Source organism: Zerene cesonia, chromosome 6, assembly GCF_012273895.1.
Source record: "Zerene cesonia ecotype Mississippi chromosome 6, Zerene_cesonia_1.1, whole genome shotgun sequence".
Lineage (NCBI taxonomy): Eukaryota > Metazoa > Arthropoda > Insecta > Lepidoptera > Pieridae > Zerene > Zerene cesonia.
The window spans coordinates 5,239,530-5,259,480 of NC_052107.1; the positions used below are offsets into that span (position 1 = coordinate 5,239,530).

Sequence of the window (19,951 nt, forward strand, 5' to 3'; positions counted from 1 at the left end):
ACAAGATTACTAGTTTTCCGTCCGCAGCTTCGCTCGCGTGGACTACATAATTTTGTATGATAATGTGACATTCTTGCGACTCTTTAGATTGGTATATCTCGTCAACTGTTTATTCTAGCAAAAAACTTTAGAAACCTCTGTTTCATTTAAGAAAGATCTTTCCAATGACACTTTATTTAATTGCGCATTCCCGATAATATTTTTTTATCTCCCGGTTAGCTATGTGTATGGATACTGGATACGATGTCGATATTTTTTTCAAATAAAATGTAGCCTCTATTTTCAACCTAGTATTGGTTTATCACCGTATAATTTTCTATTCAAAGCTGCCCAGCAGTTTTTACGAGACAGTCGCATATACAAACAAACAGAAAATAAAATTACTCACTTTTGGGGTCTATAAAACGTCCAATTTGTATAGCAATTATTCTTTTCAAAAATATTAAATGCACAGAAACGTCGGGTTAAAACAACAGTTTTATAATAGAGAGAATAAAGAGACATAATATTACCATTAAGACGTAGCTAGTAACTAGTAAATAATACAGAATAATAATTGGTAATATTAGATCTCAGATTAGCCACAGTCATAATTGAATAGGTATATAACCTCCGTTTTGTATTTATTGAATTTGGTTAATAATTATCAAGATTAAACTCTGATTTTTTAGTTTAGTGCAATAGTGTTTAGACTAATAGTTTAATCCAAAGTTCGAAGTTGATATAATAAGAATGATATACTAAATCAACTAGTTTCTGAGTCATTCAGGTCCCAACAATTACGCGATTTAACTTTATAGGACAGATAAAATATTGTCGAGATTAGTTGCATGTGGTGTGTGGCGTGAGCAGTTCGTATATTTGTTTTTCTCAACACGTGCTCGTGATCTGATGATATTATGATACAAATGTTTTGGAATATTTTTTTGTGAGTAGAATTATATTGTTATTGTAGATGTATTATTATTTTAACGAATACATTGGGAAGTATTTTGCTAATTGCGATCTTCATTCAGTATTTAATAGTGTTTATTTTATACATTTATAATGGGGGACATTTAAATTGATGTTGGCCATGAGTTATCAAGTAATTTCTTATGAATGTTGTTTAGATTTAAATTTTGCAATTTTAACTAGTAAGTAGTTAAATTGAAATAAAATGATTATTAAAAATATTTAACATACTATTATACAAGCAATACCTATGTACCTAATGTTTAAATTCCACCATTAAAACCCCTACTTACCTAATATTTAATTTTTAATATGAAAATAACTATCCGTCTATCGGTGTCTTCTTCACGCTTAAACCACTGAACTCAATTGAATAAAATTTCTGATTTATTTTTATTTTTAATCTAGTATAAAGATTACTATTTTTTAAAGTAAATTCATACAATTGAGATCCGTGCAGGTATTTGATTGTGTACATGATTGTTTTATCGACAAACGATGTATATATTTAAAATATATTTATAAAACTTGTAAACCTTTTTCTTACCTACGCGGGCTTAGGTGTAACTTGATATAATATTTTTTTATATGCTCCATTTTACATTACTTAGTGTCTATTATACGTGCCATAGTAGGCCCGAAATAGACGAAGAGATTACAACGGGATTTTCTATTTTAAAACCATATCAGGAATATCTAAGTTTCAGAACAGTCTCTTCAAACATTATTACTCTCTTTCAATTACTTCGTCCTTCTTTTGTAATAGCATGTCAGTTGATCTTCTTGTTTTATGTGGATTATGTAATGAAGTCTTAAAATAAACATTTAAGAAATTAAAATTAACATCCTTTTATAAAATGCAATTAAATCACAAGTGGAAACTTTAGGTGAATCGATCACTTATCGAAGGTAAAGGTACCTAGGTAGTGGGTACTTCAAACAAAGCAAAAAGTTTATTGACTGATAAGTGACCGACTTTTTCCGTTATCAGATTGAGTAATACCTTAATAATAAATTTAACAATTTCGTTAAGACAAGATTATTCAATTTCAAAGTTAATCAGAAACCTGTGTGTAACCAAATGTATTAAAATCTACAAATTGAAATATTATCATCTATTGGCCGGTTACAAAACAATTATTACGAACCGTTATTGCGAAACCGACCATCTAAATTTTTTTAAATCATGAATTAATATTCCATTACAGACGAATATCAAAAGTCCTAGGAGTAGAATGGGCCCCGCTAAACGTTCCGCTTTCAAGGCGTCTTCAAACTTTAGCCGCCACGGGATGGATCTGCCTGGTGTTATTTAGTGAAGCACTCGCAGTGCTATTGTTTATTAAGCTTTTGTACTCTTCCTATTGGTATTTGGCGCTGTTGTATGCTGTATGGATGCTAAATGACATAGATGTGTGCCATAGAGGAGGCAGAGTGTAAGTATTCGAAAAACTGACAGTCAGACGTAATCTAAATAATACTATTGGTACGGTCATATACCAAAATCTTATCTTTAATTCCATTGCTCTAAAATAGGTATACTACACTCGCACATTCGTTTGCTGTCGTGTTTTAAATTTTACTTTAAGCATCTATTGTGAGCATACAACCATGACCGTATTGAATGTACGAGTAATTCTTATAGTCGCAAATGCAATTTCTAAACATTAAAACAACGATTAAAATCACTGCAGCGAAACGAACAACACAGATTCTAATCTTTCTACACGATCTTCTATTTCCGTCGCTTTATTGTGTCAATGAGGATGATTTGATTAATTAAAAATAAATTGTGACTTGATTTATTCGGACAAAATTAATTAAGTCCTACTTTTCAGAATCCAGTGGGTCAGGAACTGGACATGGTGGAGATATTACCGCGACTACTTTCCAATCAAACTAGTTAAAACCACAGACTTGGATCCCACTAAGAATTATCTCTTCGCTTGTTTTCCTCATGGAGTCGTCTGCTCTGGTGCCTTTGGGGCATTCGCAACGAATGCTCTCGACTTCTACAAAGTTTTCCCAGGATTAAGTTGCCATATGATAACACTAGCTGGACACTTTTTGGTACCATTCTTTCGAGAGCTATTGCTTGCGTTTGGTACCTGTGCATCGTCTCAAGAAAGCTTATTGTACCTGTTAGATAAAAAGAGACATCAAGGAAAATGTGTGTGTCTAATTGTTGGAGGAGCAGCTGAAGCGCTGGATTCCCATCCTGGAGAATATAAGGTTATTTTAACCAGGAGAAAAGGATTTATTCGCATCGCGATGAAGTCTGGGTGAGCTACTTTGTACCTACTGTACTGTGTAACCTACAATCCAAAACCTACAGACAAATCTAACATTTGTACTTATAATTTTATTTTTAATATTAATATTATTTCCTCTGTAGGTTTAAGTCTTTGATCCTTATAGATATTCGAAGGAGTACGGAAATATTTAACTTTTCTATGTAATATTTTTCATATACATAATTTTTTTTATATCATAGTCGGCAATGGAGCTGGTAGGTCGCTTGATGGTAAGCGCTACCACCGCCCATGAACATTTGAAGGGGCGAGGTCCATTACAGACCTCACGCCTATACAAATGGATTGCCGACTTAATTAGTAAGGGATTAAGAAAGAAAAAATATTGACGAGAGGAAAGAAGGAAAGGAAAAAAAAGGAAGGATAAGGAAAATAATGTGTGGTACTTTCCAGGTGCAAGCTGGCCCGATTCGTGCCGAAGTGTACTCGACTACCACATTAAAAATATTTATATTTATTAACAATTAATATTTTTCAGAGCACCATTGGTACCAGTTTTTTCGTTCGGTGAAACAGACGTGTTCCGTCCCCCCCATAATCCTGAGGATAGTTATTTGCGTCGCTTTCAGGAGCGAGTCCGTAAATTAACCGGAATATCTCCAATGTTCCCGATTGGACGGGGACTGTTTCAGTATTCATATGGCGTTCTACCATTACGCTCACCTATTACAACAGTGGGTGTGTATATTTATTTTATTATAATACTAAATCTTTACCAATATTATAAAGCCGAAGAGTTTGTTTGTTTGAACGCACTAATCTCAGGAACTACTGGTCCGATTTGAAATATTCTTTCAGTGTTAGATAGCCCATTTGTCAAATTGTGCTTGTCTTTTACGTTCTTTATACTCGTATAATGAAAACGAAGAAATCTTTTAATTTCACACCATACTTATTTATTATTATTACGTGAAGCAAAAAAAAGTCGAATTTCGTAATATAACATAGAAGAGGGAGTCCGTAATTTGTGATTTGTAATTTGCTTATGTTAAATCATTTGAGCTTTACGAGGCTCTCTAAAATAAAAATGCATTTCCAGTTTTCAGCTGACATCATTTTTATTATTTAAACCAAGCATTATTTACGGCTTAATAAGGATACTTTGTAGAAGTCAAATTATTTACCCATTGCTTATCTAATTATCAATTTTTGTTTTACAGTTGGCAAACCATTGGAGGTACAAAGGAACCTCGACCCAACTGATGAAGAAGTAGACGCTCTACATGCAGAATTTACAAAGCGGCTCATAGACCTATTTGAGACAGAAAAACCTAAATATTTGAAAAATCATGAAAACATTTCTTTGATTATTACATAAGTGTGGAACGGTTGACTCGTATATCAGTAGATTAAAAACGCATGTTGAAGTCATATATGGTCATACAGTCACAGAGTTTTTATTAGCCTGGATGATGAAATATATATGATAAAAAAAATATCTACAATTATTAAAAGTCAATTAAGAATTATCTTAATCATTTGATTTTTTTGAGATTTCTGTAAAAAGAAATGCTGTTATGTTCGTAAATTATTTTTTACTGGATAGGTTTTATAATTTCCTACCTAATATATCTATCTTTATCTACAATTAGCACGACATATATATAAAGTAATATGAATAAATACGTGTATTTATGAATAGTGTAAAGAGATATTTAAGTGTAGTTATATAATATTGTAAATTTGTTTATTGACCATTTGGTCTGAATAGGTAGATGCAATATACAAATGAAAAGTATTTTATAGTTAGTAGTAATAAAATTTGCTTTGCCACAACAAGCTTCTAATTCACTGGGTCATAAAACAAAGTTTTATTCGCAATAAAAAAAAATCCGTCGGCGATCTTTGTTTCCTTACATAGATTTTGTTGTAAAAAGGGGTATTAATAGTACTGAGTAGAATCTAAGAAGTAGAATTCATAACTAAGTATATGTAAATTTAAATAAATTGTAAGTTATTGTAACAGTACAAAAAATGTAGTTTGGCTTTCTTATAAAATAAAGACAGAACCTATTTCAATACTTTATGGATTGTATTTGTTAATGATTTTGTTATATATATGTAAAAATTGAAAGGTTCATGTGTAACATATTACGCCTTAGAATTGATGTAAATTAAAACAAAAAAATAGGTTTAATCTCATTTTCTGGATACAGGTGAATCAAGCTTTTAATATTAAAAAGGTACTAGCTTTCTTTATTATTGCCGCCCAGACAAATGAAAAATAAACAGCCCTTCTGGGCTTTTGCCACATAACTTCCGTTCCCGTGGGATTTCCGGGATAAAAACTATCCTATCGGATTCTATGTCCTTTAATGAGTCACAAATACTTCATACTATCTATCAAATTTCATCCAAATCAGATTGGTGGTTTAGAGGCGAATAAAAAACGAACAGACGGATTAGTAGTAGGGATACCTGTGTTATCACATATCATTATGAAATTATGCTTTAAAGGTACAAATGATGTTTGTTATACCTATATTGGTTCTCGATTTGATTTTTTTCGAAGAGTTTCGAACTTTTTTATTTTTTTTTAGTTTTCTTCATCTGATTAAAGGATGACTATGATGATGCCTTTTTGTTATCGGCAATTATGCGATGGAAAATTAATGATTGCGTTCAAGATAATTGTTTATAATTATAAATAAAACAAATTTTACTGCGTAGATTTTTTTTAACACTTGGATTGTGGGTGTCTTTAATTGATATCAAATACAAAAACTTTTAAATACGGCTACCATATAAATTTCTTCTAACATTCTTGGGATTCATAAACTTAATAATGCTTAAATATTTTATTTAAAATCTCTGGCTCTTATTTCTTCCCTCTATATTCCATATCATTTTTTTATATTTAATCAATGTGTTTCCCGTTAATGTGATAAATCTTTCTTTGCTTTATTATCGTAATGCTAACTCTGATTCAAGGCAGTGTACAAAATAAAAGTTCCATAAATTTTACTATTTTTATTTTTACAGTTTTCATTATTTACATTTATATACAGCACTTACAGATTTTATATACGAACGTGTTTGCGAATTCCTTTGAGCAAAATCGCAATATCCCAAAGTGAATGGGGCCACTTAAATATAACATCGCAACACCGTCCATTTACACGAATAAAAAACAGAAATACAACATTCTTGATGATCGAAGATTATACAGTTTGCAAAACTGTAAAAAATGAATCATGTTAGAAGCAAAACAATATTATTCATGAAAGTTATTTTATAATGAAAATGAACGAATATTAATTATGAACGATATTTATAGTACTGCTAATAACGATACTTAGAAGCATTTGAAAAAAACGATAGCTTTGCAATCTGAAAACCATAGATAAGTACATAGAGAAATAAAAAGAGCGGGAATGATAGAAAAGGTGGGCATGATGCCAAGTTATCCAGTTTTTGAAAGAGCTCTATTGAAAACTGTAAGAGTAATAGGCGACAACAAGGCAAAATGCGGGTGCCCCCGCCCATATATGACACAGATAATATAAAACAGAAAGAGATATGTAAAAAAACTACGTTAGCATTGCTAAATGTCTTTGAGAGGCGCAATTATGGTAAACAAAATATCAATCCTTATTCCTTAAAGATCGATCATTGATTTAAAAATAGCAAATGAGTGGCATCTGCGCCCCTAGGCGTATTTATTTAAAAACTTAACACTTAATTAAAAAGAAAATCTTAAATATATTTTTCATTAAAGCTCTATTCCACAGGTGCAAATTGACTTCCGTAGTGTTTGTTACATTTGCAAAAGCGAAATACACAACAATATACTTGTATTACAATTAGTTTTTTTATAATTCCTCTCTTTTGCCGCCATTTTGACTCTTCAACGTATTAAATATAGCATTAGATATATTTCATATCTAAGGTACCAACGTAATTAAAAAAAAATATTAACATAATCTACTTGGTATCCGTCGTGGTGTCAATTCTGCGCTATAACTATCTCTATTGTAACAAATATTTATATTTTACAAGGTCCGTTATTTGCACCTGTACGAGCATACGATTATGAAAATGCTGATAATATAAAACCTTATACAAAGTAGGACTTATTGGAACAGCGGAATAAATATAATATAACACTTTTGATACTAGTAGGTATGTGTTTTATAGCATGTTCTAAAAAATTCTGAATAAAAATGAACTGAAAAATGTATATTATACTGTACTCGTATACCTTTATATCATATTTATGTCGTTATAATTTATCACTATATAGGTTGTAAAACTTATCACGGGAAAGTAATTTCTATTAGTTAATACCAATTTTTTATCCGAGTGGTTTTGAAACTATAAAATAGCTATATTTAAATAATAGTAATATGGCTTGCATAAATCCAGGCTATGTTGTCGAACCAATTTTTTATATCAAGTCAAAACTAAATAAATATTTAAACGCCTGGAATATTTTTATAGGAGCCCACAATTTTATTTATTTCAGCAAAATAAACATATAGTTGTCAAGTTTCCAATTTGTTCCCAAAAATGTAAGTACGGCTGTACAAAAAGTTACATATGATGCATATATGTTTTGGAAAATCGAGTTGGCAGTGTATCAGCATGGAAGCTAGCTGAAATTCAAAAAAAAAAAATGTAACGAGTCCTGACAAACTGCTCAGACTATCTCAGTATTTACTAAACCTGTGAATAATTAGCACATGTTTTTAGAAAGCTTCGAAAAGCTTATCGGATAACGGCATTCTTCGGGACTAATTCAATAAATTGCCGGACTAGTATTGCACTTGGCACAAAAACTTATTGTACAAACCATAAAATGGCGTTTTTTAAATGTCTGTAAAGAGTCACGTTCACGCTTGTTTGGGATGTTGTGTAGTTGTGCTTGGGGAGGGTTTGAAACACTGAAGTAAGAACGCCGTGTACATAACGAACGCTATTGACAAAGCTATCAACGCGTACATGAATATGTTCAGTTCTGGTTGCCTAAATCTATTTTTTCGGAGCCATTCCAGTACTTCGTCTTCTGCCATGACGTCACCTGAAAGATACAAATTCAATATGTTATTACTAGCGTAAAAAATAATAACTGTTTAAAAATTGTGAAAAAAATTACAGTTCATTATGTTTAAGAAAAATTTCATGTTCTTTTTTCGATCTATTACAGGAAAAATAACATTAGAGTGATTATAAATTTTAAATGGCCTAAAAGATAATATGTATTATTACAATGTAAATAACATTCTTACATACAGTATTAACAGATTTTGAATTCTCACCTCTGTATATACTTGGAAATCGTTTCCTGAAATAAACAATAGCTGGCAGTTTCGTGACGCCCCATTTACGGGCGTAGCGGGGGTCGTGCATTTTAACAAATGTTATGTCAAGGTTGTCAGTCTCACTGTCTATGTTTTCCAGTTTATCCAAAACGATGCGACTTTCAGCTGAATTCTCATCTAAATCAAATATACACAATTAGAAAGCATTATCATGGAATTATTTATAATATTTAATGCCAGTTATACAGGGATAGTTATCCTTATTATATGATGCAAGGATAAAAGAAAGCGATAGTGAAGCGACGCATTTAAATGGAATGAAATGGAATAACATGAGATATGTTGTATAAGACTTACAGAAATAAACTGCCAAAAATTCGTTTTCATCTAGGAGCTTGTCAAGCATTTTGCGATTAACTTCTTCAATTTCGTTTTTAATTTCAAAGACTTCTTGAGACGTTAGCCACTGAAGTACTCTATCCACTTGATGAAGGTCTCCATCATAAAACATAGGGGTTCGTTTGCGGAAATATACCAATGATGGTATGTTAACTATATTGTATTGTGCAGCTGCCTCAGCGCTCGCAATTTTTACAAAGTCGATACCAAATTGATCTACTTCTCCATCTATCTGTTCTAACTCCTCCAGAATTTCTTGGCATTCAGGGCAATCTTCATCGTCATCTAAAATATAATAATAATAGATATGCATTGTTCTAAATAGTTGATATTGGCGAAGGTTAAAATTTTGATGAATGACATATTATTAAATATGATGAAACTGATGAAACTGACATATTATTAAATTTTGCTTATTTTCGTATCCTTTCTTATTTATAAATGTTTGATCTAAACGAAGTCGTTTATAAATTCCAACTTACAGAAAAATACAGCTAGTAAATGCGACTCGTATAATAACCTCTCCAGCATTCTATCGTTAACTGATTCTATTTCATCAGCTAACTCACGGTTATCATCATCAACAAGCCACTCTAGGATCGATTCTTCATTTTGTAAATCACCTTCAAATAGGAGAGGATTTCCGTTCCTGTAGATAAATATATATAATAAATTCATAAGCTTTTGGTATAATTTCAATATCGTCAATGTTTGAATTTTAAAATTATTCTTTACCTGAAATAAACCATAGCTGGGAAAGTTTTAATAGAGTATCTTTTAGCAAGCTGAGGATCCTGAATTTTTACCATGTGGATCCCGTAAACGTCACACTCGTCGTCAATTTTCTCCAGCTCTTCAAGAATGTGATCACAAATATGGCAATTAAGTTTATCTGAAATTATTAGAACAACTTATACTTGCTGTTTTATATTTTGGCTTATTTGTATAGATATTCTTATGTATTGTCTATAATAAGAATATATTTAAACTACTTTAATATACTAAACCTTCAATGTTAATACTTACAGAAGTACACAGCTAGATATTGCGTCTCATCAACCATTTTTTCTAGCATTACTCTAGTTATAAGTTCTATCCGGTCCTCAGTTTTCTGAGTTATCAACCACTGGAGAACTTCTTCTTCTTCCGCTAAAGAACCTTCATACACATTTGGAATATTTTTCTCAAAATAAACCAAAACCGGAAAATCGGTTGCGCCATATGATTCGGCAATGGCATAGTCTTGAGTTTTAACAAATTTGATTCCATGTCTATCACAATCGTCATCAATATTTTCTAACTCTTCTAAAATACCAGCACATTGCTCACAATCCAAAGAATCTGTAATTTTTATAGAAATTATTTATAACAAAATTATTGAACACATTACATAAGGTACACACCAGGTACATAAACTTATCTCTATTGGAAACCAAAGATCGGACTATCTACATAAAATATGATGGATGTAAACAGATTTTCAGGACAGGGCTGAAACAGAACATAATATGCAGGACAATACTGTGAGTGTGACAAAACACATGCTGCATGCTCGATGCATAAATGAAGATTTTTAACTACATCAACGTCTACAGTGGAATTCATTAAATTATTCGAAGAAGAGTACCCTCAACTTCCTGTAATTCGTCCTCTTGACGATCTTTGCCTTTTTTTGTTGGTTTTTGCGTTGCTTTTGCATTACATAGTTCACATAATGTTTTGTTCCCTATTAGAAAGTAAATTGTATTTATTATATAAAAAAAGGTATAAAATTTTTTACTTAGTTATTTTGCTGTATCTCGTTCCGAAAAGTGTATAAAAGTTTTCGACGATTTAAATTCACTCATATTGAAAAAAAATAAAGGTAACTCACAAAAGTATACAGCTATCGAATTTGATTCCTCAATAAGATCTAAAAGTTCTTGTCCCTCGAGGGCTTCGATAACGTCACCAGCTGGATTTTTTTGAACCAAAAGCCAGCTTAGTAATTGTTGTTCATCATATAGATCACCTGAAATAGCACAATCATTTGAAAACTTATTTCATGAACATTAATATTTTAACATTCACAAACACATCATAGCATAGCTTAGTAAGTTATAATTACCAGCATATATCACAGGGTCTTTAGATCCCATTTTAAAGAAAAGCACTGCAGGTAAGGCAAAAACGCCATATTCTTTGGCCATTTGTCTATCATCTATCTTCACAAAATTGATTCCAGCGCCGTCCGCATCGTCATCTATATGCTCGATTTCAGCCAGCACTCTGGGACATTGTTTGCAGTCATTACTGTCTAAAACATGTAATATATGCAATATCAAATAATATTTTTATTATGCAACATGTGTATCCGTCATTAATTATAACTTATAGAATAATGTGCAAACAATTAGTAATTAAAACGAGTTACTCACAAAAGAAGACGGCAACATAGTCAGATGTTTGTCGAATTTTTTGAAACATTTTACTGTTAACTTTCTCGATGTGATCCGTTAATTCCATATTTTCCGGATTTGTTAACCAGTCTAAGATTTCTTCTTCATCGTCTATATCACCATCGTAGTTAATATACTTGGTTTTTCTAAAGTAAGTAATGCCAGGAGGATTTCTGAAACCGTACTTCTTAGCCATTAGGCGATCGCTACACTTCGTAATTTTTATACCATATTCCGCTGCTTCGTCGTCTATAAGTTCTACGTGTCGAAGTATTCTTGGACTGCCGGGATCTTCTTCCTTATCTGAAATAACGCAAGTTTTATATAATATAATATATAGGACAATCCAGTTTCGAGGATATGTACCATAATAAAACACTATGTAGGAACATATAACATATAATGTTTACGATGTTATACTTACAAAATACAACTGCGAGAAACTCCTTAGTCTCAATATATTTAAATAGTGTGTCTCTGTCAATTTCTTCAATGCTCTCATCTTCTTTCTGTTTTACCATCCAATCAAGCACTTCGTTCTCGTCAAATAGATTTCCTAAAATAGTTCTATCGTTATTTCAATACTGAAAGCCCTGAGAAAAATCATAAAAAAAGACAAGAAACCACATCCATTTTATGACTTGTATATTTTAAAAACTCACCATTTAACATCCAATGAATGACATGCGTGGACAACTATTGCAATACCATGCTGACATCATTCGTGTATTTTTTAATAAAATATAAGTAATTAATAAAATGTATTTATTTAACAAAATATTGTACCAGCGTCGTCTCAACAGATTCAACAAAACGTTATTAATAAATAAAATAAATAACATTCATGCGTAATGTCGATCAAACACTACAATTATAACATTGTTCACAACGCCAGCACTTAAGTATACAGACTCACAGGCTTTAGCGGTATTAATTATTGCGACAACTATCTTATATAAAATATATATATGTGTATAAATATTATATAATTGATTCACTAATAAACTTCAGCTATTAATATAAATAATACCTGGTAATAAATAAGTATGTAATCGACAATTATGTTAATACTAACATTGCATTTGAAAATTAATAAAACTATAATATATAAATAATATAAAAGTAAGAATTAAAAGTAATGTAATATGAGTTTTTATGAAAACTAGAAAACTATTCATGAGCATGAAATCCTTACATCGATAAGTCTTTCAAGATGGCAAAGTAAGAGAAGTTAAAATGCCTCTGTATAGATTCATTTGTTCCGTCATTAATTTCTAATATTGGAATAAAATTTACAATCAATATAACGATTTATACATCATCTTACAAAGTTTCTAAGTATCCCAATATTTTTATGACTAAATTTTAACGAACAAAATATTAATTACAAAACAAAAGCTTCGTGCTTAAAAATATATTTAGATCTGGATAGCTATGGACTGCGGTCACGATTTAAACATTAAGTATTTTGCAACTTGTAAAGTTAAAGTCAAAGTGCAATAATAAATACAATAAACACCTCGCCAAGTGCTTGCAAGGACCAAGGGACACGAGGTTACTAATGACCAATGTTAATAATAGCATAGGATATGATGCAGCGTTAGATCGTATCAGGTAACTATAAGTTATTAAGAAGTTATCCTTTGGTGAGCATTTAAAACACGTTCGTGTCCACTTGATACGCGCACGCGCTTCTAACAACAACATCATTTATTTATATAACTGCTAGTACTACACTATTTATTTCTTTACCACCACCAAATGTTTTCAGAGTCGAATAAACCTTTTTTTCCTTTGCCAGCTTTCTCTGGCTTGGCAAGTGCCTTGTTTTTCCCTTTAGTTGGTTTCTCTGGTACTATTTGTTTGTCCTTCCCCAGTTTCTTCGCTGGAACTTTCGTCGGTGTCGCCTTGGCTACTTTTGTTGGACTCTGAATTTTAGTAGGACAGCACTGGTATGGTTCGTAAGTGATTTTTGGAACGGCCGGTTTCGCCCCCAATCCAATGTAGAAACAGCGATCGCCTGCAGTCAGTAAAAATTTATTGTTTATACCCGGTATACAGTCAATTCAAAATAATAGTTACTTGCGTTAATATAATGCATATTTAAAATTAACTACGCGCTTGTAAGGGCGCGCTATTAATCCTAAATGTTATGTTAGTAAATATAAGAGTTTAAGAAGTTGTAAATTGCTAAGCGTTCGCGAATGACTGCAGGCAACAGCTGGTGTAATGGACCCATGCGGGTTCTGAATCGACCATGCAGATGTGTAACTGGGGAACATCTGTGCTTCCGTGCAGGGACCTGTCTACATATTTATCTCTACTCAATTACCTGCAATATTGATTTTTATACTATTGTCAAAATCCTCATCATCGTCGTCATCATCATCATCATCATCATCATCACTATCGCTAATAAAGCGGCGGGCTACTGTACTGATTTTGTACTTATTTTCTAATCTATCTTCATTTTCATCATCATCATTATCGTCCTCATCATCATCTTCTTCTTCCTCATCGTCTTCGTCATCGTCATTGTCGTTATCACTGTCATCATCGTCATCATTCTGTTCTTCATCGTCATCATCGTCATCATCTTCATCATCATTGTCGTCGTCATCGTCATCATCATCGTCATCGTCATTATAATCATCATCATCATCATCATCACTTTCAACAGCTTTCTTTCTATTTTTACTATCCGCTACATTTCGACCAGGGAATCGTACTTTCAAATTTGGCATTTTAATGAGTTTCCCAGTATTTTTTGTTTTAAGGTCACCTTTTATGTTGTCGTGTTTATTGTCATCGTCATCGTCGTCAGTATCATCGTCATATTTTTTCCGATTTCGCAGATTCGCACTCTTGCTTCGCTGTTGAAATTTGCTTGGAACAGCCCCTGGAAAAACCACCTTCACAGTTTCCAGTCTTTTCCATTTAATACATTTTATATCGTATATAGCATAATAATGCCTTGTTGAGACCCAGTTATATTACCATCTGCATTGGCCATTGTAACTATTAGCTTTGTTTATATATCGGTGGGTATCCTCACCTGCAGGCATTAGTAACTATCATGCAAAATGACGTAGCTCAAACATCTAGCATTTAAGGCGTACAATTAAACACATCTCTAAACATATTGAAATGTTTGGAATGATGTCATGCATGTAACATTTATTTTATAGTATTATTTATACATAATATTGAAAGTTTTATAGTAATAATACGTTACAAATTTTTATAATGGATGTGGGTTCTTACTTTTTTGATCAATAAGCCACTGGAGAACCTTATTTTCGTTCTTTAAGTCACCTATAAACAGACAAGCATCTTAGAGTTTTGAGGTAGTTAGAGACAAGGAATTGTATGGAACATGTCAAAATACTTCACTTGTATTTTTCAATATATTGGAGCCTATTCCATATTAATGGAAGACACATTTTCTTTTAAAAAACTCACCATCATACATAATAGGAACCCCAGTTTCATAGTATACTAATGCTGGGAAACTAAATATACCAATATCCGATGCGAGCTTAGAATCCTTTGATTTTACAAATTGGATACCGTGTTTGTCTGTATCATCATCAATTGTTTCTAATTCTTCCAAAATTTCGTCACATGTATCACAATCATCATTATCTGTAAATTAACCAGAATGACCATTTTAACAATAATTTTTATTAATGACGAATTGTGAAATTTAATCATCCCGCGTTTTTAAATACAATCTGTTTATGAGAAAAGCTATTAATAATAGAAAACTATTAAAATTTTAAAAGCACATTAGAAATAATAGATACCTAGGTGATACATAAACAAAAAATATAAACTCACAGAAAAATACTGCTAGATGCTCTACGTCATTGATTAAATCTTTTAACGTTTTCCTGTCCACATTTTCTATAACTTCTGGCTGTGAGTGTTGAAGATCTAAAACCCATTTAAGAATAGCTTCTTCATGCATTAAGTCGCCTTCATATATGGTTCTAAACTTATGCCGGTAGAAGGCCAATGCCGGTAATCCTGGTAAGTCATATTCTTTTTCAACGCCGTCATCGGATGTTTTGATAAAGTCAATGTTTTCTTCTTCACACTCATCGTCAATATTCTCCAACTCACTGAGGATTTTCTGGGATTTCTTATCACCTTCCTTGTCTTAAAAAAAGAGATTTAAAATAAAGATGATCAGGAAAAATAACCTTAAAAAAACAATAAAGTTACTTACAAAAGAAGACTACAACGTGGTCGTTTTCTTCCAAAATTTTTTCTAACATTCTAGAGTTCACTTCTTCAATTTTTCCGGGTATTTCAAGAGTATCTTCATCAGTGAGCCATGCTAGAACTTCATCCTCATCCTCAATGTCACCTTAAAATAGCAAAACATATTTGAAATTATCCTTAATATTAACAAGCAATCATCAATTTAATTTTTAGTTTTATAGCATTGAAATGCTTTATAAATGAGAAATTTTGAAAGAATAAAAAAAAAATTCTATTCTTTCAAAATTTCTCAAGCAATCATCAAGTTATCTAAGGATGATTTTTTTTATGAATCACTAGAATCGTCCCGGCTCCAGATATCAAGATTCCTATTTATCCCAAGGGAGTATTTAATTAAAAAGTATCTTCAGCGTGATTGATGAGCAAACATCTAAACCTACAACCTTTCACATTTATAATAATAGTGTGATTTTAATTAATTTTAGAATTATGATCTATAATACTTCATATCTTATGATATAGCATGTAATATTATTGTTGCATTATTGCTATATCGTGGGATTTTTTTATGTATGTTTACGTACAAAATCAGTTTTCGTTTCTTACCCTTATAAATAAGAGGTTCCTTGTTTCTGAAGAAAACCAGTGCAGGGAATGTTTTTATTCCATATTTCTTGGCAAGCGACACATCTTCAGTTGTGACAAATATAATCCCAGTTTCATCCAATTCATCGTCAATGTTTTCTAATTCTTCCAAGATATTATCACATTCCTCACCTTCTTCGCAATTACCACCTGTAAATAAATAAGACTTATGTTTTTCTGAATAGTTTTAAATACAAATCTAAATTATAGACTAGACTGTCAAATCAAGACAATGTTAAAGAATATTCATTATAAATGCAAGATTTAAAAAAGCATATAAATACAATCAAAGATGAAAATATATTTTTCAGTGACTGCAAGACTTCTACTTCAACGACTAACTATGTAAACATAAATAACAAATATACGATTGCCGAAAAATTTGCTTTATTTGACTTACTGAAATATACGACGACATATTCGTGCTCTTCAATAAGGTCTGTTAAAATTTCATCGGTAACTTCTTCAATAGTTGCACTATTTTTTTGTTCTATCAACCACGCCAGTACTTCATCTTCATTCATGAGATCTCCTTCATAAATAGCAGGAATGTTCTCTTCGAAGTAAACTAATGTTGGCAGGTGATCAATTCCAAATTCCTTAGCTTCTTGATCGTTGTCCATTCTCACAATAACAATTCCCTCTTTTTCTAACTCGTCGTCAATATTTTCCAGTTCATTTAAAATTCTAATATCTTGCTTGTCATCTTTATCATCTGGAATATGAAATTACTAATATTTTCTTATTGGATTCAAATAAAATACATTTATTACAATGAAAATAACAAACTTACAAAATATAACGGCCAAGTACTTGGTACTATCGATAAGTTTGTCCATCATTTCATCGGTAACTTCAGGTATTTCACTGTGACGTTTTTGATGAATCAACCATCCCAAAAGCTCGTCTTCTTTCATCAAGTCACCCTCGTATACGTGTGGAATACCCTTTTCGAAGAATACCATTGTAGGTACGGTTTCGATACCATATTCTTTAGCCTCGTTATCATCATCAATCTTTACAAAGGCAATATCATTTTGATCACATTCATCATCGATGTTTTCTAATTCTGCTAGAATCTTTTGACTTTTCTTTTGATCCTTGTCATCTAAAATTGTTACAAATAAATTAATGTATACTATTTACAAACAGTGCAATACATTTGAAAAGTTTAAAAATTATTTAAATTTAAACTCTAATGTAAAATTGTTACTCTAAGTTTTTTTTCAATTTTATTAAAGCATACTTACAAAACAATACGGCTACATATGGCATTTTTTCAATAATTAAATCGAGCATTTCATCAGTGATGTCTTCAATTTCATCACTTTCAGTTTGATGTTTCAACCAAGCCAAGACCTTTTCCTCTTCTTCCAAATTGCCTTCATAATATGTTGGAATTCCCTTTTCAAAGTATAGTAAAGTTGGGACTTTTTCAATTCCGTATTCCTTAGCCTCTTCATCATTATCGATTTTGACAAACGCAATGCCCAGAGTATCACATTCATCGTCAATGTTTTCTAGCTCATTTAATACTTTTTGTGACTTGCGGTCATTGTTGTCATCTGCAAATAAAAATTATTATAAGTTACAACAACAAGTGTCTTTTTATTTTCATACAACGCCATGTAATTTTTTATTGAACTTGTACAATTTATACAAGACTGCGAAAAACGTAGATTATATTTCTTGTGAAAAGATCTGTGTAGATGTAATATCAAAACTTCTTTTCACAAATGAAATATAGGGAGTTTTTTCAAATAAGATCGGTTGAATAGTGTTAAATTTTTGAACTTTTAAATTCATAAGGCAAACTTTATAAGCCTCGGGGTTCCAGTGAACATCCACAAAAAATATAATCACTACATAGTATAAAACAAAGTCGCTTTTTCTGTCCCTATTTTCCTATGTATGCTTAAATCTTTTAAAATACGCAACGGATTTAGTTTTTTAATAGATAGAGTAATTTGATAGGAAGGTTTATATGTATCATAACTAATAAACTACTTCGAATCAACGCATGCGAAGCTGCGGGCAAAAGCTTGTTTTGTAATAAAATATAGCACTTACAGAATAAAACAGCAACAGTTTTTCCATCTTTGATGAGACGGTCCAACATTTCATCCGTGACGTCTTCAATTTCATCTTTTTCCAATTGACTTACTAGCCATTCCAACATCTCCTCTTCATTCTCAAGGTCACCTGTTTATATTTAATAGATAGATATTTAAGGTATTTAATATTAATATTTATTAAAATCAAATTGTAACAGTGTTAATTTAGTCATTGTTATATAAAACTTACCATCGTAAACATTGGGGATTTGTTTCTCGAAGTAGACGATTGAAGGGACGTCATCGATACCAAATTCTCTTGCTGCTTTCTTATCGTCGATTTTTACAAACTGAATACCATGGCGATCGCAATCATCATCTATTTTCTCTAATTCTTCTAAAACTGTCATTGATTCTTCATCACCATGGTCATCTGAAAATGTGCAATGGTATTAATGATGTTTATATTTAAAACACAAACTGCAATATCCTTAATAACATTGCGATACAATACCAGCTATATTATTTTGTGTTCATTAAAATTGTCTACGCAAAAACAAAATTTATACTGAAAAAGCTAGAATTTTTAATTCGTGGTGGTTCATCGTTTCAGGTCATTTATATATACACATATATTTAATATCGAAGAAAATATTTAACTAGATACTTACAGAAAAGCACAACAAGATTGTCCACATTTCCTATAAGCGTGTTTAGCGTTTTGGATGTGACATCTTCGATAACATCTTCTTCGTCCCCAGTCGATTTATTAGCAATGAGCCATTCCAGTACGTCTTCTTCTCTACTGAGTTCACCTAAATTGAAAAAAAATGTATGAACTTATTTTACACCTTTCTTTTTATTAGTTGAAAGCCTGAATTTAATGTGTAAGAAATAAAACTGATTTCTTATTAATAGAAAACATATCAACATGATGAAGAAATTGTAAGGGTACATAAATAACACTTGTCTTACAGATATTTGATTTCGTAATAAATACGTCAGAAAAAATGAGTCACCAACTTTCATAGATAATAGGTATCTGATGCCTGTAGTACACAAGTCTTGGCAACTCGCCAAGGCTGTACTCTTCGGCTAGTTCCTCGTCGTGGATCTTCACGAAGCCTATACCAAGCTGGTCAGCTTCATCATCAATGTTTTCAAGCTCTTGGAGTGCCTTCGCGCACTTCTTGCATTCCGGCTTATCTGTAAAATTTGCAAAACATTATAAAACTTGCGTATTGTTTATTATAATCGTGTCTATGTCATGCCTCGTAAAGGACTCGAAGCAGTGCAGTTAAGCCATTGCTTAGGTAATCGTGTGTTAAAATAGAGTTAATAAAGTGTGTGCTTTAAAAGCGTTGTGTCGTGCAAGTGATGGTGATAGTGCTGCACTAAAGAGGTGGACGCTTGGATATTTTCTATATTATTATTATTATCTCTAGTTTAACTAAAGGAGACAAATGTTTCAGTACCTAATCTAGGTAGGTCATGGATATGTCTATGAAAAATAATTTATCAATTCCTGAAAAGTATTATAAAATCCATTCATTCTGGGATCATCAAAACCATGTGCTATTCACAAACTCCTGTGCAAAAGTTCTATATTTAGCGTCACTTATTAATAAACGGTAGTGAAGTGTTACAATGTCTATATGCCC

The 19,951-nt window shown here is 31.7% G+C and overlaps 2 protein-coding genes across 2 annotated transcripts in view; one reads left to right on the plus strand and one right to left on the minus strand.

The window, feature by feature from the left end:
- Positions 1 to 802: 802 nt before the first annotated feature.
- Positions 803 to 5,813, plus strand: LOC119840372 (2-acylglycerol O-acyltransferase 2-like). The gene is made up of 5 exons (XM_038366963.1): positions 803 to 928; positions 2,163 to 2,390; positions 2,793 to 3,236; positions 3,745 to 3,944; positions 4,427 to 5,813. The coding sequence occupies exons 1-5, from the start codon at positions 900 to 902 to the stop codon at positions 4,582 to 4,584; spliced, it is 1,059 nt and encodes a 352-aa protein (XP_038222891.1). The 5' UTR covers positions 803 to 899; the 3' UTR covers positions 4,585 to 5,813.
- A 408-nt stretch (positions 5,814 to 6,221) lies between these two features.
- Positions 6,222 to 19,951, minus strand: part of LOC119840373 — a 23,998-nt gene continuing 10,268 nt past the window's right edge. The window contains 21 exon segments of the mRNA XM_038366964.1: positions 6,222 to 8,286; positions 8,525 to 8,704; positions 8,885 to 9,211; positions 9,409 to 9,575; positions 9,662 to 9,818; positions 9,953 to 10,267; positions 10,800 to 10,937; positions 11,034 to 11,222; positions 11,344 to 11,667; positions 11,789 to 11,920; positions 14,827 to 15,009; positions 15,205 to 15,525; positions 15,596 to 15,736; positions 16,198 to 16,386; positions 16,637 to 16,951; positions 17,030 to 17,344; positions 17,487 to 17,801; positions 18,307 to 18,438; positions 18,541 to 18,723; positions 18,962 to 19,105; positions 19,314 to 19,598. Coding sequence (XP_038222892.1) covers positions 8,099 to 8,286; positions 8,525 to 8,704; positions 8,885 to 9,211; positions 9,409 to 9,575; positions 9,662 to 9,818; positions 9,953 to 10,267; positions 10,800 to 10,937; positions 11,034 to 11,222; positions 11,344 to 11,667; positions 11,789 to 11,920; positions 14,827 to 15,009; positions 15,205 to 15,525; positions 15,596 to 15,736; positions 16,198 to 16,386; positions 16,637 to 16,951; positions 17,030 to 17,344; positions 17,487 to 17,801; positions 18,307 to 18,438; positions 18,541 to 18,723; positions 18,962 to 19,105; positions 19,314 to 19,598 — 4,640 coding nt within the window. The 3' untranslated portion in view covers positions 6,222 to 8,098.

What these genes read in the sequence shown, in the direction of transcription:
- LOC119840372 (XM_038366963.1), top strand. Translation starts at nt 900, where the DNA reads ATGATACAAATGTTTTGGAATATTTTTTT. An exon ending in ATGTTTTGGAATATTTTTTT is followed by an intron (nt 929 to 2,162) that starts GTGAGTAGAATT and finishes ATTCCATTACAG; the next exon opens with ACGAATATCAAAAGTCCTAG. An exon ending in CGCATCGCGATGAAGTCTGG is followed by an intron (nt 3,237 to 3,744) that starts GTGAGCTACTTT and finishes AATATTTTTCAG; the next exon opens with AGCACCATTGGTACCAGTTT.